The sequence below is a fragment of the Phocoena phocoena genome, chromosome 2 (genome assembly GCF_963924675.1).
Source record: "Phocoena phocoena chromosome 2, mPhoPho1.1, whole genome shotgun sequence".
NCBI classification, from domain to species: domain Eukaryota; kingdom Metazoa; phylum Chordata; class Mammalia; order Artiodactyla; family Phocoenidae; genus Phocoena; species Phocoena phocoena.
In genome coordinates this window covers 2,723,175-2,747,723 of record NC_089220.1, presented here as the reverse complement: position 1 = coordinate 2,747,723, position 24,549 = coordinate 2,723,175, and the positions used below count along the sequence as shown (strand labels likewise).

General features: G+C 49.4%; 1 protein-coding gene across 1 annotated transcript; it reads right to left on the bottom strand.

The window, feature by feature from the left end:
* Positions 1-1,166: 1,166 nt before the first annotated feature.
* MOK (MOK protein kinase) lies at positions 1,167-24,232 on the bottom strand. The gene is made up of 12 exons (XM_065872024.1): positions 24,226-24,232; positions 21,163-21,277; positions 14,448-14,537; positions 12,964-13,034; positions 9,265-9,343; positions 9,087-9,135; positions 6,844-7,022; positions 5,071-5,172; positions 3,892-4,065; positions 3,196-3,319; positions 1,329-1,529; positions 1,167-1,247 (listed from the first exon to the last, which is right to left on the bottom strand). Exons 1-12 carry the CDS (start codon positions 24,230-24,232, stop codon positions 1,167-1,169), a joined length of 1,272 nt encoding a protein of 423 aa, XP_065728096.1.
* Between the last annotated feature and the right edge of the window lie 317 nt (positions 24,233-24,549).

Genomic DNA, 24,549 nt, shown 5'->3' with positions numbered 1-24,549 from the left:
TCGCGTTTATATACTTAAAGGGGGTGACGATTTCCCTAAATTGTCCTTGCACCTGCCCTCACTTGGAGCCGCGCTCAGAGCGCGGGCCTGTCCCTGGCCTCTCCCGAGTTCGCCGAGCCCGCAGCGCCCCCGGGGCGCGGCGCTCCCAGCCCTCTGCCCACCCCGCCCCGACGCCACTTCCACCCGGGGCGTCCCCGAAGCCCCCCAGGTCTCCCCACGTGCACCGGCTCTGCCCGCCCTGGGCCCGCCCGCGCCCGCGCCCACGGCTCCCCCTCTCCCGGGCACCGGGAAATGCTGGCCACGGCCTGCCGTCCACCTCCCCCAGCCCCTCGTCCTGTCCCTCCTGGCCCCTTGCCCTGCCCCCTCCGGCGCCGCCGCTGCTCTGCCACCTCCCCTCCCTGCCCCACGGGAAACAGGTTTCTTCTTGTGCCCGCTTATTGCTGGCACCCCAGAAACGAAGCTGGGCGCGCCCGCAGGCCATCGGGAAGCAGCGGCCTCTACTCACGGAGGAAGCTGGGCCTTGGGAGCTGGACCGGCGACCTGCCCGCGGCCCGCACCCGGGGTTTCCGAGGGCCGAGCGCCAGCCCGTGTCGTTCCTCAGTGGACGGTCAAGTGAACAGTGAAGCTGCACCGAAGTCTCCCCAACAAAATCAATGCGCCTGATACGCTCACAAAAGTCAAAATAAAGGAATGGATAATCAGGACACATGTTTAACTCAAAATACATCAAGGTGCAACACTGCAATGATAGCTTATTGTTTAATAGAAATCAGGGTCTCCAGTGGCACAGCCTGGAAGCCAGACGTGCTAGGACACTGCTGGTGATGGATGCACTAAGGAAGGCACCGTGTGCAGAGCCCTCGGTGAAACCGGGCCTAAATAATTCATAACGTATAATTTCTGTTTTGATTCATATAAAAAATTACAAAATATTCCCTGCCCTAAATTCTTCTGTTACGGAAAGGAACCGAAACCCTAGAATGAGGTGATTTTACAAAGGTATGAGACTGGAACCTACAGTACGGCTGCCTTTAGGATGCAAGCAGCCTCGGGCCGGCGGGCTCCAAGCTGAGGTGCTGGTGCTGGTCTGGGGGCAGCTCTCCCGGGACGCTCGCTGGGGCCCGGCCGGGTGGGAGCCGCCCCGAGCAGGGGAGCCGCAGCGCCACTCAGTAGGCTCCACCTCTCCGCTCTACTGTGGGCCGGCGGTACTGTCTCAGGTTAGGCTGGATGTCCTTCTGTGTGTCTGTCTGTTAAAGCAAGTGACAGACACTCAGCAGAGGCCGGGATGGGCGCAAGCGCGGCGCCAGGGGAACCGGTGGGACGCCCACCTTCTGGTTTGGGCCAACACACTTCGGGGGTCTCAGCACCGGGACCTTCCGGGTCGTTCCAGGGGCAAACACTGACTGCAGCGCTGGGCTGGAGTACGAGGGCTGCTTGGTCACTCCCGATAGCTTGAGCTTGGGCAGTGCCATCACGTAGGCTGGTCCGTGTCTCCTGGGATGGTCCTCCTCTTGCTTTAGGGGCTGTTTCTAGAAATAAAGCAAAGGTCAGATGAACATACAATGCTTTCCACTTTGTGGGAATTAGGAAAAGCAAAAGGGGCTCTTTTGTACTACTTTTGCCTCATACAATTTCTTGACCGTGAGGTGTGACGGTATGGTGACTGGACAACACGTACTGCGTCCCAGCCCCCTAGAAGTGCGGTGGCCGCTCCCTGGGCCGGGGCCCGGGCGGACAGCAGGGGAGGCCGCGCTGACACACGTGCAGCTCCAAGGGCCGAGGCCACGGTGACGCTTCCCGCTCGGATTCCCTGAGGTCGGCCAAAGCGGCCTGCAGCCTGCTTCTGTGTGGCCAGTGCGCTAAGGATGGATTTCACATCTTCTAATAGTTGGAGAAAATTTCACGGCATGTGATTATGAGACTCCAGTTTCAGGGTCCACAGTTTTATTGAAACCCATCCCCACCATTCGTTTTTTTTATTTTTTGCGGTACGCGGGCCTCTCACTGCTGTGGCCTCTCCTGTTGCGGAGCACAGGCTCCGGACGCGCAGGCTCAGCGGCCATGGCTCACGGGCCCAGCCGCTCCGCGGCATGTGGGATCTTCCCGGACCGGGGCACGAACCCGCGTCCCCTGCATCGGCAGGCAGACTTCCAACCACTGCGCCACCAGGGAAGCCCCCCCACCATTCGTTTATGTATGGTCCGCGGCGCCACCAGCCAGAAGAGTGGGCAGTCGCGCCAGACGTTATGGCCGGCACAGCCTGAACCCTCACTCCAGGGCCCTGGCAGACAGCGTGCGCCTCGGCTCTGCCGCGGGGGCGCCCACGGCGGGTGCCAGCAGGAGAGACACCAACAGCTGACCAAGAGGGAGAGGAGGCCCGGCAGGGAGGGCAGTTAGGGGCAAAGTGAGGGAGGCTCAGCCAGGGGGCGGGGCTCCGCTTCGTCCCCGGTTGGCGGCCTGAGCAGCTGAAGGGGAGCCGTCTTCACCCGCCCTTGAAGGGAAGGCACAGGGAGAGAGGCAGGTCTCAGGGGAGAGACAGGAGATCGGGTTTGAACAAGTCTGCCTTTTGGACATTCAGCTGGAACCATCAAGCAGGTGTCTGGACACGGGGGTCCGGATTTCTGGAAAGCAGCCTGGCTGCAGGTATACCTGCGTCCTCGGCTCCCAGCGCAGAGTGACACTCAACAGATGCTGGGCTGAGTGAGAAACGATGTAAGGCCACGGTTACCACAGAGCTCGGTGCCAGCCCACAACTGTAAAACTGGGGGAGCCGAGCAAAGGGGGGCCCCGCGGCACATGAGAGAAAGGGGAAGCTACCGCGGGATGCAGCTATGCTTTCTACACCAAGAAGCACGCGAGGCCACCTCTGTGCCAGGCGCAGCGCTCCTCTGGGACTCAGCGGCCGAGTGGGGACGGTCACCTGGGCCAGTGTTGGCTTCCCTGTGCCCCGGCTAGGGTCCTCTGCGGGCACAACGTGCTTGGGCACCGGCCTGGCCCTGCGGCTGGGAGGATCCCAGCCCGCGACACTGTGGACCTTAGCTGGGGGCGCAGAGGTGCCACCTGGTGTGGTGGCAGGTCGCCGACGGGCACACTTTCCAGGCAGATGTAGCACCTCCCCAGGTGGCATCTGCGTCAGAGAGACACGGACCCCTGAGGGTGTCCGGTCCCAGCTCAGACGGCCTGATCGCTCAGTACCTGCTTGCTGCCCTCCTGTGCTGGCTGCCAGTTGTTACTGAGTAGTTCCGGTGCCACCGGCCGCTTGGGGCAGAGAGCGGAGGCCTTCCTCCTGGGCCTGGCTGGAGCCTGCTTCTCAGCTGCCCTACAGGACGGAAGGGGCACGGGGCGCCTCTGCTGAGAACCTGGCCGCCACAGGGCTTGTCGGCCTCCTCTGTCCCCAGTGTGGGCTTGTGCCTGTCGCCCCTCCTCTCATCCGAGGAGCTTTTCTTTTCCTTTCCTGTCTCAGCCTGACAGCCTCTGGGCTCCGGAGCCGTGGGCCCAGCCCTGCCTAGTGACTCGAAGCTCGGGTCAGACGTCACCCCACGTCACACACGCACGAGGGGACAGGGGGTGGAGTCCGAAGCCCTCAGGGCAGGTACTTCCAATGGCAGGTGTCACCCAACGCACGCGCCCTGGAACCTCACAGCGAGCGAGCTCAGCCCGCTCCCCCCGCTGTGTGCCACGTGACCCTCCGGGGCTTAACACCACAGCCTTGGCATCAACCGCAAAGCAGCCACAGACCCTCCTTCCACCCTGCCGTGATGCCACTAATCGCCTCCTTTTGGGGGAAGATACCAGAAAGGAGCAAGGTGCGTGTTCCCAGAGGGACCGGCAGTGTTCCCGGGAACCAGCCACCCATCCGCGTGCCCCACGGGAACCCAGCAGGGCGCCTACCTCTGTTCTTGGAAGTAGGGGTGCTGCAGGGCCTGGTGGGCAGTGATTCTCTCATCGGGATCATAGGCCACCATTGCGTGCAGGAGGGAGAGGCATTGCGGGGACAAACTGGCTGTCAGTAGAGGTATTCCTGATCCCTTTTTAAAAGTAAAATCAAAACTCATAGCTCTCGACCTGTATTGAAAGCCCAATGATAATAAACGATCACGCCGTCATTTAGAGCACATGGCCGGTCCAGCATCACGACCCTACAGGGACCTGCACTGCAGGTAACAGCTTACAATCTAAAAAGGGCAGGGGGCAGGGGGGCATAAAGCCCATAGAATACAAGATCCTCGTGGAAACCGTGGACTTTGGGTGAGAACAACGTGTCAGCACAGGTTTGACGACAGCAGACATGCCACCCCGGGGCCGGTGCTGGTGGCCGGGAGGCTGTGCACTGCGTGGGGCCGGGCGGCAGATAGGAAATCTTTGTACCTTCCTCTCAGTTCTTCTGTGAACCTAAAACCGCTCTAAAAAAATTAAGTCTGTTTTTTTAAAAAGGGTGGGAGGTCGTGAAATCTGTTACGCTGTAAGTATAAGAAAACTTTTTCTTGAGAAGACTAATACCACATTCCCACCAGAAAAGAATGAAATAAAGTTTTAAAAAAGAAAAAGAAGGGCTTCCCTGGTGGCTCAGTGGTTGAGAGTCCGCCTGCCAGTGCAGCGGACACGGGTTCGTGCCCCGGTCCGGGAAGATCCCACATGTCGCGGAGCGGCTGGGCCCATGAGCCATGGCCACTGAGCCTGCGCGTCCAGAGCCTGTGCTCCGCAACGGGAGAGGCCACAACAGTGAGAGGCCCGCGTACTGGGAAAAAAAAAAAAAGAAAAAAGAAAAAGAAAAAGAATCCAGCATGGCTGTCATCTCCTTACCTCCCTAGGGTTCTGGGAGCTGCTGGGTGCTGCCCACGCCCCCGAGTCCCCCTCGAGGGGTCAGGGTGGCCAAGCTGCCGGCTCTGCAGGGTCTGTGCGTGCAGCCTGTACTGGGGAGCCTTTCCCACCCAAAGACATCTGTGGCCTGAGTGAACATTCCCGGGACAAAACCCACGTGCCGGGCTCGTGGGACTGTGAAGAGGCCCCTGGGGGCAACAGAGGCAGGGCGGGTCCGCGGTGTTGAGGCGGCCTGTGGGCTGCACTTACCGTTTGAACTTGGTGATGGTCTTCCCAGCAGGTGTGCCAATGACGTCGTGGATCCTCGAGATCTGGTCCAACTCGTTGGCTCCGGGGAAGAGGGGCTGCAGGCTGGGCGGGCGGCCAGGGCTGCGGTCAGGGCGGCGGCCTCCCAGCAGAGGGACCTCCAGCCCCCCCGCCCATGCTTGGGCCTTCCTCCTCCTACTGTCCCTACGGGTCGGTGTCTTTCTAAGGGACAGGGCCACACTCCCGTATCTGCACAGCAGGTGCCTCTGCCGGCTGAGAGGTGAAAGCCCCCAGAGCCTCCTTACGGCCCGGGGAGTTTAACTGACAAAAGTTCAGGCTGGGTCAGGTCGGGCTGTGTAGACAAATGAGGTCCAAGGAGCGTTTGGGTTTTGGAGCAGTCATGGATTTGGGAATTGTGGATAACAGATTTTAGACCCATACACATTACAGGCCACAAAGAAGATTTTAAAAACGTAGCTCTGGGCTTCCCTGGTGGCGCAGTGGTTAAGAGTCCGCCTGCCGATGCAGGGGACATGGGTTCGTGCCCCAGTCTGGGAAGATCCCACATGCCGTGGAGCGGCTGGGCCGTGAGCCATGGCCGCTGAGCCTGCGCGTCTGAAGCCTGTGCTCCGCAACAGGAGAGGCCACAGTGGTGAGAGGCCCGCGTACCGCAAAAAAAACCAAACAAAACAAACAAACAAAAAAACGTAGCTCTGACGGTAAGATGACTTCTATTCAGGGAGGAGAGGAGCTGGACGCCTCTGAGGTGTGGCAGGCCGGGCACAGAGTGCAGTCAGCGAGGCTCAGCGTGGGCTGCCCAATGCCCTGAGTGGATGCTGCCAGCACCAGCGCCTCTGACATCCCTCCAATCTGACTCAGGGATTTTAGCACGGGAGAAAAGATCATTTGTTGGTACTTTAGTATCAGTGAAATCACCACTCTCCTTTCCAAAAATAACAGTCACTTATCAATACGAATGATCTAGAATCAGAAGGCGTGTCCCGAAGGGCCCAAACATCTGTATTTATCAAGGGATCAGTTGAGCAGGCGGGACTGGACAACCCGGGTCCTGCCTGTGCTGGGCTGTACCATCCTGACGTGCGTCACCCCGAGGTTAAACCCACCCACCCATCCTGCATGACCCACTACGAGCAGGTGCCGCCCCACCTCCTCCCGGGGCTTCTTCCACCCAGTGCCCCCGCCGCCAGTGGACGGGACAGGCCCTCCTCCCTTCCCGGGCCTCTGCCCTGGCCCTGCTGCGCCCAGCGGTAAAGCACAAAGGCTGGGGGAGGGGAGGACGGTTAGGGCTGGGGCTTCCTGGACTCCATCCAGCTCACCCTCACTCCCGGGGCCAGAGCACCCCACCCGAGCGACTGCACTCTGAGGGTAGACCGGGGGGCACCGCTCGCACCCCGCCCCCATGGCAGGCCCCACGAGGTGGCAGTAAGCACGCCTCGACTCTGTTCCTTCACTTGGCTTCATCAGTCCTGTCGCTGATGAGACCAAATGGAGAGGCGCACCGACCCAGGGCCGGGGCGGGCCAGGGGGAAAGAAGTAACTGACAGCATTCTTTCCTCCACGCCCAGAAAGCAAGGGCAAGCGCTTGACACCTTTCCTGTCGAGTTAAAAAACCACCATGACACCAGGACTGTAAACTTGTCACTGCAGAGGGAGGGACTGGCACGAAGCCACTGGACGGCCGAGCCCCGCGTGGACCGGCCTCAGGACCCTGACGCAGCCCCCCTAGCCCAGCAGCAGCCGCAACTCGGGCACCACCTGGCCATCTCATAGAGCACGCAGCCCGCGCTCCACAGGTCCATCTTGTAGGTATAGAAGCCATCAGTGAGGAGACACTCTGGGGCCCGGTACCAGCGGGTGGAGATGTATTCCGTGTACGGCTGCTTGGAATAGATACTCCGGCAGGACCCAAAGTCCCCTAATTTCAGGACATCCTGCTGCAGTGGGGGAGAGAAGCAGGGACAAATAACATCTCATCAAGCAGCGATTGTAAAACAAACCATTTCAAATATTTATGCACCAACGGGAAAATTCCTAGCACCTAAGCTAGCTTGTAGAACGTAAAGTACTGGCTTTATAAGCACCTGAAATAGCCTGTAGCAGGTGAGGAAGCGGTATTTCTCTTCAGTGGAACACATTTACGAATATTCTGGCTATGTTTAACAGACATTTCAAAATGTCTACAGGTTTCGGAAATTTTTAAGTCGCAGCGTAAGTCTACAGATGAACTATACACCCTGGTCACACGCCCTGTTATGCCTCAAACTCCCCACCGTGTCCAGTGCTTCTGGAAGCTTGGTTCCCATTCGGGGGAGGCTGGAGGCCTGGCCTACACCACGTGGGATCCTTGAAGGAAGTCAGACAGCCCAGGGAGACAGGTTTCAAGGTGTTTCTTCCATCTTCTCTACCTCTCACATTCAAGTAATAAAATTCATGCCATCGATAAATTTGAAGCCTCTGGCACCTACAGCCAGAGCAAACATTAAACAGCAGTTCTCTTAGCCAGATTACCAAGAAACCTACCCTGACAGCCTTTTACCTCTGTTCCCATTCCCCGATACGTTCAACAAAAATTACAAGGCATATTAAAAGGCAAGAAAAAACAGTCTGAAGACACAAAGCATGCATCAAAACCAGACTCAGATGTGGTGCAGGTTTTAGAATTTTAGAATTCCCAGACAGGAAATTTATAATAACTATGATTAATTTGTTAAGGGCTCTAATGGAAAAAGAAGACAGCATGCAAGTTCAGATGGGAAACGTAAGCAGAGAGATGGAAACTCTAAGAAAACATCAAAAGGAAACACTAGAAATAAAAAACACTGTAACAGGGACTTGCCTGGTGGCACAGCGGTTAAGAATCCACCTGCCAATGCAGGGGACATGGGTTCAAGCCCTGGTCCAGGAAGACCCCACATGCCGTGGAGCAACTGAGCCCGTGAGCCACAACTGCTGAGCCCACGTGCCTAGAGCCCGTGCTCCGCAACAAAAGAAGCCACCGCAATGAGAAGCCCGCGCACCGCAACGAAGAGTAGACCCCACTCGCCGCAGCTAGAGAAAGCCCGCGTACAGCAACAAAGACCCAACACAGCCAAAAATAAGTAAATTAACTTATTAAAAGAAAAGAAGACACCACAATGAGAAGCCCGCGCACCACAACGAAGAGTAGCCCCCGCCCGCCACAACTGGAAAAAGCCGGCATGCAGCAACAAAGACCCAACGCAGCAAAAAATTTTTAAAATTAAAAACAAACAAAAAACACTGTAAAAAAAATTTTAAAAGACTTTGATAGACTCAACACAGCCAAGGAAAGAATCAGTGAGCTTGCAGATATGCCAATAGAAACTTCCCAAACCAAAATGCAAAGCCATAGAGGAACGTCAAAAACAAAACCAAACATCCAAGAACTGTGGGACAGTTTCAAAAGGGGTGGCACACACACTACAATGTGGATGAACCTCTCAACATAGCCATGCCGAGTGAAAGCCAGACCAAGGAAGAGTACATGCTATGTAATTCCATTCATAGAACGTTCTAGCTCGTCTTTGCCTGGGGACGAGGGACAGGGGGCAAGGATTACCAAAGGGCAAGAGGGGGCTTTCAGGGGTTTTGGATTTGTTTGTGAAGTTGACTGGGATGATGGATTCGTGGGTGTACACATATGCCCAAACGGAGCAAACTGTACACAGGCATACTTGGAGGGCTTTCAAGTGAGACATATCAGAGCTCAAATCCTGCCTCTTCCACTTTTATATTTAGAGTTTAGCATGATAATTTAGGCGGAGTTTATTTTGTATATAGTATAAGAAGGGTGCCTTCTTCCAGATGTACAGTTATGTGGATGGCATTTATTAAATTAACCATTTTTCCCCAAACTGGAAGGAAAGAACCAAACATGTTATAACAAACATGGTATCTACTGGGACTGAAAACATATCCAGGGAAAAGGTTTTATATTCTACCTTTCTTCTGATATCAATTTTTCATATAAAAGTTCTTACCTTTATTAATATATTTTCTGGTTTTACATCTCTGTGAAATATTCCATTTCTGCATTCAATATAAAAGGAAGGATAGAATTAATTGTGCCTCATTCATTCAAATCCTTTTATACTATATTCTTAATGAACGGTAATACATTTTATTAACTTGAAAGCTGCCAAGTCTCCAAGTGCCTACCTGTGCATGTGATCAAGGGATTTACACAACTGGTACATATAGTGCATAATTTTTTTTTCTGATAATGGGTGTCTTCTCCCTGTGTAATCAAGGAAATAGCCAGATATGGTTACCAATGATCCGTATCCCCTTTCTTGAAACGAAAGATGGAATCCATTTTTATTTAGCAATGTGTGAAAATCTAACTTCCTCAGTGAAAATAACCTGGAGTAGTTCTAGGAAATATGGAGTCTATCTACAAAATATGCCATTTAGAATTCTACATACTGGCATGATTTCATTTAAAATCACAGAGCGCCAGGCCTTCTGATTGCAGTCAGGACAGTGCTGAGGGATCACCGCAAGGGCAGCTCGGTATGGAGGTCCTAACACAGCCTCGGGTGGGCCTCCAGGGCACCCTCCTTCACGCTGATTATGAGCTCAAATCCAGGCTTTTCCTCGGCTTCCTGGCTACGTGGAGATCTCCGTCTTTAAGGGGATGGATTACGTTTTCTTAACCCAAGAAGACCAATGGCTGCTCTCACGTGCACAGCCCCACGTTCCTCTCTCACAGAAGGAAGCGGTCACTGGGCGCCGGCTGACAGCGCCCTGCAGCAGCCTGTAATCTACACCTGCTCCCCTCCTGCAGCTTTCAGGATGCTCCAAAACTCTTAATACCACACTCCAGCATCAGAGCTGCCCTTGTTCTCCAAGGTGTCACATTTTACTTGATTTTACTATCAGAGGTATGTGTTTCTAAGCCATTAGGTTTTAAATCTGCAAAATACCCACTCTCACCTAACAACTCAGAAAACCACTTTCCCCTCCCTCCGTGAGCACATATCCCTCTAGACATTTTTCATCCTAAGCTTGCAGTTTCTGTCGAAAAATTAATGTATTCTTTTTCTCGCATAACAAGACTGGTTATGTTAATAATAGAAAGTAATTTAAATTACAAAGCGTCTAAGTGCAATGAAGTTTTTCCATGGCATACTATAATCTTTTTATTCTGTTTCACGTAATTTATCATCAGTTTTCCAGAATTTAAATTGAAAGAATTAAAACTAAGACTTTGTCAGCTTCCCCCCACTTGAGGAATTCTATCAAATTATTATCTATATAAAGGTGAAAAGAAAGTAAAATTTCTATTCTCTGTCACATGCGAGGCTGGACGAACCTTCGTGGGGCTCGGCCCTCATCGGGCAGGGGGTATCGCTGCCCACTGACTAGCCTGGCTCTCCAGACACCCGTTGGCAGACTCCCTCCCAGCACAGGGCTCTCAGGACCCAGGAGCACCCGAGTCCCCGGGGCTTGTGAAGATACAGAATGCCCCATCATCAGCCCCGGCACTCCTGGTTCAGTAGGTCTGCGGCGGGGCCCCAGCAGCTGCCTTTCCAGCAAGTTCTCAGAGTGGGCCGCCAGGCCTGGTCCCTCCCCTTAGGAACTGCACCCCATCACATCCTGCTTGTTTATAGAAGGCTCCAGCCACATTCACTCGGGGACATTTCTGCGCGCCCCCAAAGCTCTCCTGCTGCATCCTGTACTCACGCTGCTCTGTTCCTAGAAGCACCCTTCCCAGCCATGTCCACACGTCCACATCTTATAGTGTACAACTGCCATTACAGTCATCTGAACTTGAACTCAGAAAACGTGGACTCTTTTAGGAAAAGTCTGATCCATCCAATCTTCATAAGCACCGAGGGAGCTTTGAAAAAGTAGATTCCAAGGCCCAAACCTAGACCCAGTGAATCACAAATCCAGGCAGGTGGGCCAGGAATCTGCATTTTTGGCTGCCTTCAGTCCCCAGTGGCGGAGGACTCTTGGGATGCCTGCCCTTACTTTCCTCCTGGGCCTCCCCTGCTCCCCCCATTCACAGCCGTAGGGCAAGCCCACGACTCCCTCCCCTGTCCTCCGTGAGAGCGCCTGCCTGCACACGGGGGCTCCAGGCAGACAGAGGTGCCCTCATGAACCATGTGGGCCACTGGTCTGAACCATTGGAGTCCACACCCTTGACAAGGAGGGGACTGACCGCTGACTTTCACACTATTTTCCCAAAACAAGATCTTAACTCGCCAGGCCCAAGACTGCACCTGGTTCCCACCAGATGCTTGCTCACAAACATCTTGAAACAAATACACATAGTACAATCAATAAACCACACTGAAGTTCCTGGTGTGACCCTGTACTGAACGCCCGCAGACTGCAAACAGTACTTCTCTCTTTTGCCTCTCCCGACCAAATTAATTTTCCCAAGTTAATTTTTACCCAATATTCTCATTAAGAAGGTACTAAAAAATGTCATATACAATACCAGCAATGTAAAAACTCTGAAGTGAACACCATGATTAGCTATGGCATTGGCTGTCAGTACTAACAGAAGGAAGAGGGCCTCCAGCGTGGCCAGCGCTGTAACAGAGTACCCAGCACACTGCCTTCTCACAAGAGACCCTGTACCCAGGCCTGCGCCTGGCTTTCCTGGTCAGGCTTGGGGGTGCATTCTGGCTCCACCACGGCACAGCCAAATGCCCACAGTCTACACTTGGGCCCAGAGGCTATGCCCTGCGGCACCGCGTGAGCACGTGTTTGCCATCGGTGTTTTCCAAAGGAGAGCCTTGCCTGATGGCACACTGTTCTGAGAGAAGTTACAGGGTAGCAGGTGGGGTGTCAGGCTCAGCATGGAGCTGGAGCCATCACCAGCACCCCTCTCTCAGCAAGACAAAATTCCAGGAGGGGTCCTCCCAGTTCTGCTCTTTGAAGCTGGCTCGTCTCAGGCAAGTGCTCTAAGTTCTTGGAAGTTCAATTGCCTCACCTCTGTCATGGAGTTGAGCTCACAGAAATGGGAAGAGCAAATGCAGGAACACAGAGCAAGCACACTATAAACTGTAAAGTCATAACGACAATGATGGTAATGACAGCAGCTGACCTTGATTGAAGGCTATGCAAGCCAGCACCGCGCCGAACACCCCACACATATTATTACTCCTCACGACCCTAAGAGTCAGGCACTACGATTATCCCCATTTGATAGACAAGGACTAAGGCTCAAAGAGCCTAACCAGGACCGACCATCATGAAATGCACACAGCACTGGGCATGCTCTACCCAGTGGGTTGACGTGGGACATCCAAGCTGCGTCAACACAGCCAAACTGGAACGGCCCTTCCCAGAAGCACCTGCATTAAAAGTAACAGGATGGGCTTCCCTGGCAACACAGTGGTTAAGAATCCGCCTGCCGAGGCAGGGGACACGGGTTCGAGCCCTGGTCCGGGAAGATCCCACGTGCCGCAGAGCAACTAAGCCCGTGCGCCACAACTACTGAGCCTGCACGTTGCAACTACTGAAGCCCGCACGCCTAGAGCTCATGCTCCGCAACAAGAGAAGCCACCGCAATGAGAAGTAGAATGTCGAGCAGCGGCAGAGCCGGGAAAGATGCTAGAAGGGGACGGGCTTGAGGAAGGGCTGAGCTGCCGCCACCCTCTGCGCCCTCCTCACCACGTCACCCAGCCGGTCTGAACGCCTCGTGGCTTTGCTCGTTTGCAGCTGAGTTCTGAGCAGACAAGACTGCCAGAAAAACACCTCCCATGAGTACTGTACGTGTACAGCCCAGTACCATATATTTAGATGAAACTACTGCACAAATGATTTTGAGAACTAAAACAAATATATGGGAACTACAAGCTCTAAAAGACCTTAGATTAGCTTTGAGATTATTCTACGTACCTCGTATTAGTTCATAAATATTCATGTCCATAAGTTCACATATTAGTGCAAGAGAACCAGATTTTCTGTCACTGAAGAAGAAAGCAGGTTTTTAAAACGTTTTTTTTCTTGTCTTCATCAGAAAAAACAATCAAATATTTAATTCATTTGTAAACACTTCTGATAAACACAAAGCACTCCTACATCAGACAAAGACCAAAGTGTAATGATTGAAACAGCAGAAGTTTTGATTTTTAATCAACGTTTCAGGCAAAAATAATTTAAATAATAGTAAAACTCTACTTCAGGCAAAACTTCTAAAAGCCCCCCTCCCCACAATTTTTAAAGAGAAGTGTCTTGAAAATTGAAAAGTTAACTGTCAGCAGAAAGAAGAAATGAGGTTTGAGGAGTTGTAGAAGCAAAACAAAGAAAGTAGGATTTGATTCATGCTCTGTGGCTGCAAATTTAGTTTTAATTTTCCTAAATTACTTCCATGTGATCGGGATACATCCCAGTGCGGGGAGCAAAACCAAAAATCCAGCCGAGGCAAAAAGGAGGAAGGTGAGTCACATCACACCCCTGCAGTGTCACCCCCGGACCCTGCTCCAGGCGCCTCTGGTGGGGCTGGAAGGGGTCCCCGCTGTCACTCAGGACTGTCAGGAGGCCCACGTGCAACCGCGCACAGAAGTGCTTTGCGGAGTGCACATGAAGCGCCCTCAGCACAGGCAGTGCTGTGACCGCCACACGCAGACCGCGGGCTCCGGATCTGGCCCCAACTGACGGCTCAGAGCACGCGGGCCAGGACGCCACACAGCCATGACGAGACATTGCATTTTGAGTTTAGAACTGTTCAGCCTCCTGATTAAAATCTCCTGCACTTTAAGGGTCAGAGGCTGCGGTTTCTCGGCTGGTTGTACAGGCCAGGCTTCCTGCCGAGGGGCGCCTTCTCAGAGCTCCAGGCCAGGACCCCAGCCCCAGCCCCTGGCAGACAAGCCCCTCCAGACAAGCTGTGCTCTGCCTTCTTGATCAACAGGTAAACCTTACGGAAGCTACTCTATAATTAGAAGAGAAATTAAAAGTCCCCTGAAATTACGTCAGTTGTAGTAAGGAAGGCCGCATGAGACCACACAGAGATGGCAAGTGGCAGCAATAAAGCGCAGCTCCTGAAAGAGGACGACAGGGCCTCTCCCAGTAGGTCACAACTCACACTCGGATGCCCAGGGCCACCACCGTCTACACAGAAGCCCAGCTGCTACAGGAGAGGAACCATTTGAATGTTGTTTGCTTTTATGAGGTGGAGTCACTGAAATGAAGGCCTTTCCACGTTAGGACTCAGATACAGACACTGGTCCAAATAAGTAAGTGACTTAAGGTAAAATAAAAATTATTATTCTCTGAGCTACAAAGCAAATATTTAAAATGCCTACCATGGTTTTCTTTCTTAAAAAGAGATTTAGTAATTATCATCAAATTTAGATAATGTTTAAAGCCCCAAATATACTTACAAAACCACTTCGTGCAAGGTAAGAATGTTTGGGTGTGGATTCAGGTGCCTCAGTGCTTGTATCTCTCGTAGATTGTTCACTTGCTCAATACTATGGTGTAGGTAAAAATAAAAAACTAATTTATAATTCAGGTCAACTTCAGGTCAACTTCAAGCCCCCCTGGTGAATTATTTTAAACATTTAAGAAAGAAACACCCAGGCTTCCCTGGTGGCGCAGTGGTTAGGAATCCACCTCCCAATGCAAGGGGCACGGGTTCGAGCCCTTGTCCGGGAAGATCCCACATGCCATGGAAAAACTAAGCCCGTGAGCTACAACTACTGAAGCCACGCGCCTAGAGCCCGTGCTCCACAATGAGAGAAGCCACCACAATGAGAAGCCCACGCACCACAATGAAGAGTAGCTCCTGCTCGCCGCAACTACAGAAAGCCCGTGCGCAGCAACAAAGACCCAACACAGCCAAAAATAAATAAAATTAATTAAGTTTAAAAAATGAAAACATATAACCACAAGAAGTCTTGTGTAAAGTTATATAGCAGATTTATTCAGAGCAGTCCAAAACCAGAAACCCAGAAGTTCCTCAACAGGAGACCAGATAAACAAGTTGTTCTGTAGTCATAGATTGGAATAAATACTACTCAGCAGTAAAAAGGCATGAACTACCGGTACGACAGTATGGATGAATCTCAAGGACTTTCTGCTGTGCTGAAGGGGCTGGACACAAGAGCACAGACTGCGAGATTCCATTCAATATGCATTTCTAGGGACTTCCCTGGTGGTACAGTGGGTAAGACTCCGCACTCCCAATGCAGGGGGCCTGGGGTTTGATTCCTGGGCAGGGAACTAGATCCCACATGCCACAACTAAAAAATCCTGCACACTGCAACGAAGATCCTGCGTGCCGCCAACTAAGACCCGATGCAGCCAAACACATAAATAAATACTTAAAAAAAAGAATTGTATAATAATAACCAAGTGGGGAAGGAGACTGGGTGGAGGTATAGATTAAAGAAAAATCACAGGGGCTTCCCTGGTGGCGCAGTGGTTAAGAATCCGCCTGCCAATGCAGGGGACACGGGTTCGATCCCTGGTCCAGGAAGATCCCACATGCCACGGAGCAACTAAGCCTGTGAGCCACAACTACTGAGCCTGCGCTCTAGAGCCCGCAAGCCACAGCTAGTGGAGCCCACATGCCACAACTACTGAAGCCCATGCGCCTAGAGCCAGTGCTGTGCAACAAGAGAAGCCACCGCAATGAGAAGCCTGCCCACTGCAACGATGAGTAGCCCCCGCTCACCGCAACTAGACAAAGCCTGCACATAGCAATGAAGACCCAACGCAGCCAAAATATAAAGAAAGAAAAAGAGAAATTTATTAAAAAAAAAAAAAAAAACAAGAAAAACAACTTGGTCATGTTGCAGACCTTACACAAGTAACTAACTTCATTATCTCCAAACTAAGACTTTGAGCCACTGAGGAAAACGGTCCTCAGGAGCTGAAAGCATGCCTCCTGACACAGTATTAATGAACTGGTTTATTATACCTTACCCGGACTTCATATGAGCAAAGATTACTGCAAAAGCCATCAATTTCTGGGAGGAGGTGGGGTCAGAGGCTCCAAAACCAAGCTCCTCCGGCCTGTGTGAGTCAGCGTGCTTTTCCCGTTACTGACTCTTGTTTCTCACATCACCCACACAGCGGCACGAGGTGAATGTGAGGGTTCAGTTAGGCAACGATAAGCAGAGCAGAAATGGATTTTTAAAGGAACCTAAAATTATTCTTCAAGTGAATAAGATTAAACTGTTTTATAGTGATGATAGATACTCTGGAACTCTAAAAGCTAGAGATATTATTTTCACAGTTGAAAAACAAAAATAAAACCAAAGAACAGCATAAAACTTGTGGATCAAGGATCAGTGACACTGGACCATCCAATAAATTATTAGCAATAATATTCCTAGAAACGACACCAAAAGCAGTTGTCTTTCTTCTAGAACTTTCTTCTAGAAACTATAAAGTCATTTCTTCCTGTAAATCAGAAATAACAGCAATACCCTTTTCAACGTTAGAAGCTATGTGCAATATGACTCATTCCAGATCCTCTATGGTCATTTTCTGTTTGTTTTGATTTTTTTATATAAGTTTATTTATTTATTTTTGGCTGCGTTGGGTCTTCGTTGCTGCGAGCGGGCTTTCTCTAGTTGCGGCGAGTGGGGCTACTCTTTGTTGCGGTGCGCGGGCTTGTCATTGTAGTGGCTTCTCTTGTTGCGGAGCACGGGCTCTAGGCACGCGGGCTCAGTAGTTGTGGCGCACGGGCTTAGTTGCTCCGCGGCATGTGGGATCTTCCCAGACCAGGGCTCGAACCCGTGTCCCCTGAATTAGCAGATTCTTAACCACTGTGCCACCAGGGAAGTCCTGTTTTGATTTGCTTTTTACTTTTAATTTTGAAATTATTTTAGACTAACAGAAGAGTTGCAACAACAGTAAAGGAAGTCCCCTTCACCTGGCTTCCCCTAATGTTAACATCTTACATAACATTTATCAAAACTAAAAATTAACATTGGTACAAATCTATTAACTACAGTAGACACTTTATTTGGATTTCCCCGGTTCTTCCATTAATGTCTTTTTCTCTTCCAGGATCCAGGAGACCACACTGCAATTAAGATGTCATGTCCCCTCAGTCACCTCCACTCTGTGACAGCTCCACAGTCTGTCTTTGTTTTTCGTTATCTTCACAGTTTTGAGGAGTACTGGGCAGGTATTTTGTAGAATGCCCCTCAATTTGGTCTCTTCTGATGTATTCTCATAATTCAGCCGAGATTATGGATCCGTGGGAAAGAACACCATGGAGGCGACATGCTCTTCCCGTGCCGCTTTATCAGAAGGTACATGATATCAATATGTCTTATTACTGATGATGTTAATCATCATTTAGTTAAGCTGGTATCTACCAGGCCTCTCATTGTAAAGTTACTATCTTTCCCTTTCTATTTTCTATTCTTTATCAGCAAGTCAGCAAGTCCAGTCCACAGTCAAATGGAAGGAAATTAAGCCCTACCTCCTGGAGGAAGGAATATCAAACAATTTGTGGATATAAGTTAAAACCACCACAGTAATTAATAAATATTTGGGAGGAGATCACTCGAGGCTGTGCAGAAATTCCGTTCTATTTATTTATTTAAACTTTTTTTGGCCACAACACAGGGCATGCAGGATCTCAGCTCCCTGACCAGGGATCGAACCCGTGGCCCCTGCAGTGGAAGATCAGAGTCTTAACCACCGGACCACCAGGGAAGTCCCAGAAATTCTGTTCTCTTTAAAGTTTCACCTTACTAATTATAGCATTCATCAGTTTATCTTGCCTGCAGAAATGATTACTATGTATTCTAATGATGATTTTCCATTTCCCTCATTCCTCTGTATTTATGAATTAGAATTCTTCTGTAAGGAAGAATTTTCCCTTCATCCCAATTTGTTTATTCATTCGGCCATTTATTTACATCAGTATGCACTCATGGTTATTTGAATGAAGAGGGAGAGAGCGAGGTGCACACATGGGTTAGTATACATACACACTAGCTCTGTCTGCTCAGAGGACCCAGACGTGCTGACATTGCAGGAGCAATGAGCGTACCTGGTGCCAGGGTCTGATTTTCTAGATACCTTTCTCCGATAAAAGGGACCAAAACTCCTTTGAGAAATGGAAGATTCTAGGGGCAGGGAAAATACAAGATGAGCTTAGAGAATCTTGTAGTACCAAAAAAGTAAAGAAGTGTTAAAAAAAAAAAGAAAATGCTGGGTGATGTCAAAGGAACATAGGAGCCAACGTGAAAATGCTCCCCACGGCCAGAGAGGGCTCAATTTTAGCTGGAACAATTCTCAAATAATGATAGCACTGGATTATAATCGCCTATAGTTTTGGACATGTGTATCAAGAGCAAATGAGAACTCACAAGAGGAAACCCAAAATCCAATTCCCCGTGGGTTTAGATTACACAGGCTAGCAGACACCTATAAGAACTAAGCTGGAGACTCCGTCACTGATTCTGGACATCAAAGGGCCACAGGCCACCACCAGCTCAAAGTGCATTTCCTTTTAAGTAAAGGAAATATGTGACAATGGTTGACAATAACTCCCCCTGCAACACACACACACAAACTTTGAAAAAAAAAGTAAAGTATCACTGATTCCGTGTTCTTTTATTTTTAAATATCTTTACTTATTATGGGATTTTAAAAGAAAAATATGTGTCCTAATCAACCACTTTTAAAATGAAGACAATGAATTGTTTCTGAAATATGACAAACAATCACACGTCCTGTAATGCAGGCCACCATCTACTGAGTGTCTATCACGTGCCCCACGTCGCCAGCTCCTGTCTCCTCACTGCCTTGGTCAGTCCTCCAGCGTCACACGACAGGAAGCCAAGGCTCGGGAGGACGAGGCACTTCCAGCATCGGGGACCTGATGGATCCAGGACATACTTCACTGCTAGGAAACCACGTCCCTCAGGTAACTCCACATTCTCCCCAGGGATTCAGGTTACCCGAAGGTACTTTTCCAGATAAACTGAGTGTTTCCGCCTCCCCAGGGAATTGCCCTCAAGGCATCCTCATCTTCTTTCATGGGAACATTTCTAGAATGTTACAGATCTCTCTACCTTCCTGAAGGCACATCGGTGACCCAGCATGGCCTCTCCTTGACGGCTGGCTCAACAGAGCGAACTGGACTGTGCATCGTTCTGACACAGCAAGAATCCCAGGAGCACCTAAAGTCTGCAGGCCGTATGTCCGGTCCACTTTTGTATTTATCTCTTCACTAAAATAGCACCTGGCAAGTCCTGCTGTCTGCAAGTACATCTACCCCTGAGCCCGAGAGCAGGAGGGACAGGGATCCGGGCCTCTCCGACGGCACAGATGCATCACACCTGCCGCTCAAAGCCCCTTCTCGGCTCTGCTGGGTTTGTGGAGCATTTCTCCAAGGCGGCTGATTCAGGCAGTCTGCTCTTTGGATACGGGATCATCAGAACACTGTGCGTCAAATTCTCTACCACGAGTACTTTAAAGGTAAAGACGGAATGTGGGTGGGGGAGGCGGGAGATAAAGAAGTACAAAGAATTCAGAATACACAGAGGAAGCCATGATAGAAGAGAGGAAAAGCAGAAGCCCCAGTGACTTCAGAGTCTTGGCAGTGGTAGGTAAACACCATATGCTTTGGCCTGGCTCTGCCCACCTAGTGACCTAGAGTGACAACTCTCTAGTAACTTCACATCACTAACCACCTTTCCTCACGTGATTACGCCTACTGTCTGGGGATGTCACGAGGATGACATTACTGTTCTCCATACTCCCTGACACGGTTAACTGGCCTATACTCCTTCCTGATCTGAAAAACTATCTTTCATACTAAGAGTTTGAAATCAAGGTCTAGACCCCAAAACACTTCGGAAGGCTCTACATCAATGTAGGGCAATTACTGTGTTTTTTAAAAACTTTGCTTTAGATATTTAGATGTTTCAATTCCTTTGAGATTAAAAAAAAAAAATTGGAACCAGAGTTTCAAACCTTTTTTTTTTTTCCCCCATTTTTTTTTTTTTTTTTTGCGGTACGCGGGCCTCTCACTGCTGTGGCCTCTCCTGTTGCGGAGCACAGGCTCCGGACGCGCAGGCTCAGCGGCCATGGCTCACGGGCCCAGCTGCTCCGCGGCATATGGGATCTTCTCGGACCGGGGCACGAACCCGTGTCCCCTGCCTCGGCAAGCAGACTCTCAACCACTGCGCCACCAGGGAAGCCCCAAACCTTTTTATTGAAAAGTTTAACAGTTGCAGTGAAGCCATCGTTTACTTCATTATTCTGACAGTTTCCTAAACACATCTGGTCTTGGACTCCTTAGTGTGACACATGTGAAGAAGCTGTAAGCTCAAGCACTTTAGGAGGCTGCTCTGTGGGAGGAGCCCCAGCAGTCTCAAAGGGGCTGATCTAGAACCGGAGAGTTGCCCTCTCCACAAACTGCAACTGGTCACTCCCAGGGAATACATTTCTCTAACCCTATCTGAAACTTATTTTTCAATATATTCAATAGTAACTGATTTACAACTAATTAAATCACAAGGACCTCTAATATCTTTCTTTTTAACTTTTTTCTTTTCTTTTCTTTTCTTTTTTGACCACATGGCATGTGGGATCCTAGTTCCCCGACCAGGGATCGAACCCGCGCCCCCTGCATTGGAAGGGCAGAGTCCTAACCACTGGGCTACCAGGGAAGTCCCCGGACCTCCAATGTCTGAAATCTAAGGTTTCAATGATAAAAATCCAACATACACACAACTCTTAGGAACATATAAGTTGTAGTAAACTTGGACATGAACAAACTCCAGTACGATAATATAAAATGAGCCTATAATCCTCACTGCCCAAAGAACTCTGATATGACATGTTATCACATGAATACAATTTCCCCATTAAGTTGCTCTCATCGATTTAAACCTGTGTCTGCAGATATAGAGAACAAACGTATGGACACCAAGGGGGGAAAGTGGCAGGGGTGGTGGTGGTGGTGGGATGAACTGGGAGGTTGGGATTGACACGTACACACTAATATGTATAAAATGGATAACGAATAAGAACCTGCTTTATAAAAAAATAAAATTCAAAAAAAACAAAAACAAAAACCTGTGTCTGTATTTAGTCTCAAATAGGTCTCACGTTGCCTACCTTTCAAAGTGCTGTTTCATTTGTTTACATGCGTAATAGCTTCCATCTCTCAGGTTCTGTATCTTCACAACCTCAGAAAACGTTCCCTCTCCTATTTTGCCAATTGCTTTATAGTCTATAAATGAAAACAATTATAAAAAAAAAGTTTATTTATGCATCTGTTTTGTACTCACTTCCAGATAGTAGACGTCTTTATCTGTAAAATAATCCAACGGCAATACATTGAGGATACTTCGCCTATGTTTTCTAAGGTTCAGTGTTTCCCTCATTTCAAGAGAGACTGCGTTGTATGTTGGCAACACGCAGTCTCTGCTCCCCGTCGTGCAGCGGGGAACCACATGACCTGAATCCTGACCAGCGAGGAAAGACTCAGCTCCCCTACGAGATGCTCGCAGACCAAGCATCCACTGAGCCTGTCGGCCCAGGGAAAGTGGCGGGAAGAGTCAGAATGACAGTGCGTTGAACACTACTGACTGCCTGGGCAAGAGATCTCAGGACAAAAGTGAGCTCAGGAGAAAACAGCTACTTTCCAAGCAGAAATGGAAGCAATGAGAGAAGCCCAGAAAGCAAGAGTCTCTTTGGGTTGGAAAAGCTTCCGCAGCCCAAATAATAGGAGGATAAAACCAAAAAAATCTTGACAGAAAGTAGCTGTGAGACTTGACTAACAAACTAGTCAGCCTTGCACCAAGGTCACGGGAAGGCAGCCACTCCCCACCCAACCCAGGCGCTTGCCTCAGAGAGGAAGGGGGCTCCTGCAGATTGAGACAGAGAAGCAAAGCAGCAAGGCCCCAAAGAAATAAGACAGGCTTGAGAAGAATGTTTAGAAAAGAACCTTGAGTGTGGAACTGACCAGAAGCAAACAGATCAGAAATCTATTAAACAAACTTGGACCAAAAGGAGCCCATCACCTTTGGGTCCCAAACCGACATCAACACAGAGCAGGCTTTTAAAACTGTCCCGCTCCAAAGGAGGGCCTCCCCTTCAACACCTCTTTTAGACAACACCTCTTTTAGACAGAGCACATTTTTAACACCTTGTGTGAATTCTGATTTGAACAAACCAACAGAAAAAAGGCACAACTGTTTTTAGAATAATGTTTTTTAGAAATGATATGTTTAAAGATTTTAAAAGTCCTTATCCGTTAGCAAGAAGTACTAAACTGTTTTAGGATGAAATGATACTATGTTTAGATTTGCTTTAAAAGTCTATACATTCCCATTCACTTCTGCCGGAAGTATAAACTGGTATAGTCATTTTGGAGGGCAGTTTGACAATATCTATTAAATATTTTAGATGTGTATATCCTTTGACCCAGCAATTCGAATTCTACAACTTATCCTGCAAAACATACTTGCTCAAGTATATGTGAGATGAGAATGTTAGCGTAACATTACTTAATAGGGAAAAACTAATGCCCCCAAACAGAAAACTGTATAAATTAAATACGGTTTATCTATATAATGGGATGTATTGAATATATTTGAAAGAATGACACAGATCCTTAAAAATAATGTCCTTAAAGGCAATACACACACACACACACACACACACACACACACACACACACACACGCACGCACCAGTTTGTGGCTGCTCTGAGGTATAAGGTTGCAGGTATTTCACCATCTAAGTCAGGTATATTCCATAATGAAAGTACTATTTTATTTAAAAAACAACAATAAAAAATAAAGACTCCAGGAAAAAAAAGTGATGGGGGTAAAAATGACAAAATGTCGATCACTGTTGAAACTAGGTAAGAGATACACAAGAGCATTCACTCTACTAATTTCTCTACTTCTGGCACGCTTAAAAGTTTCCGTGATGCAAAGTTAAAAGAAAAGGGCAAAACCTCCTCCAGGATCCTCCCTGTCAATGCCCCCTTGTGACGAGCCAGAACAGAAATGACCTCCAGGAGACCTTGGAAGCCACGACATAAAGATGGTGGAAAAGCCACCAGGAAAGACTCTCAACCAGGAATACCCACGTAGGACATTCACACGAACAAGAGAAATACCTTTCTGGTACAAAGGCCATGAGAATTGGGGGTTTAACCATTACAGCACCTAGTAAGCATTATCCTAACATACTAATATATAAATAAATGTCATAATTTACAAAACATATAGAACAGTAGACTTTTCAGAATTTGTATTTGCAAGATTTCACTTGTTTATATTTGTCTGAGATTTTATCCCACTTGTAAGTTACTATCTTAGCCTGCCACTGTTTCATGGATGCTGGCAGAAGACACAGCTTCTTGGGTCAGCGACAAAGGACTTCATTTCTCATGGTACAGCAACATATATGAGCATCAGCATATTAGCATTGGTTCCCGTTGCCCCGAAGTCCCACAGGGGTGACAGGATGGGCCCAGGTGACACCTGCACACGCAGTGGATTGCTTTACAGGAGAGGAATCTAGGGCCAATGGCCCAGCACTTTTTCAACAAGCAGTAAACAAGATGAATAGCCCTTGCCATCTGGCACACCCAGCAAGAACACGCAGGGAAGCTCAGGGCCTGAGGCAAATTGTTTTCCCAATGGTTCATTACAGTTTAATACCTACATTAACCAGTTTTGCTGATACAGGGTACTTGGTATGGTATTACTCTTATAAAAATTCATATATAGGTAATATTGATTTTAATGCTGCTTTTTTTTTCTTCTTTTTTGGCTGTGTTGGGTCTTCGTTGCTGCGTGCAGGCTTTCTCTAGTTGCGGCGAGCAGGGGCTACTCTTTGTTGTAGTGCACGGGCTTCTTATTGCGGTGGTTTCTCTTGTTGCACAGCACGGGCTCTAGAGCGCAGGCTCAGTAGTTGTGGTGCACGGCCTTAGTTGCTCCGCGGTATGTGGGATCGTCCCAGACCAAGGCTCAAACCCGTGTCCCCTGCATTGGCAGGCGGATTCTTAACCACTGAGCCACCAGGGAAGTCCCTAATGCCAATTTTTTTTTCTTTTTTTTAGCAGATATTCATTTTTAATTATTATTTATTTATTTATTTTTGGCTGTGCTGGGTCTTCGTTTCTGTGCAAGGCCTTTCTCCAGTTGTGGCAAGTGGGGGCCACTCTTCATCGCGGTGCGCGGGCCTCTCACTATCGTGGCCTCTCTTGTTGTGGAGCACAGGCTCTGGACGCGCAGGCTTAGTAGTTGTGGCCCACGGGCCCAGTAGCTCCACAGCATGTGGGATCTTCCCAGACCAGGGCTTGAACCCGTGTCCCCTGCATCAGCAGGCAGACTCTCAACCACTGCGCCACCAGGGAAGCCCCCTAATGCCGCTTTTTAATCTTACTAAAAAATAACAATTTCAGTGTACATTTTCATATATACTAGCTTCAGGCCATGCAAAATAAGAAAATCCTATTTGTAATCACATATTTGTAGAAATTGGA

Excerpts from the sequence above, each read along its gene's own strand:
- MOK (XM_065872024.1), bottom strand. Across the intron at positions 7,023-9,086 it reads CAGAAAATATATTAATAAAG|CAGGATGTCCTGAAATTAGG; the intron begins GTAAGAACTTTT and ends CCCCCACTGCAG. Across the intron at positions 1,530-3,195 it reads CACAGGAGGGCAGCAAGCAG|AAACAGCCCCTAAAGCAAGA; the intron begins GTACTGAGCGAT and ends CTTTATTTCTAG.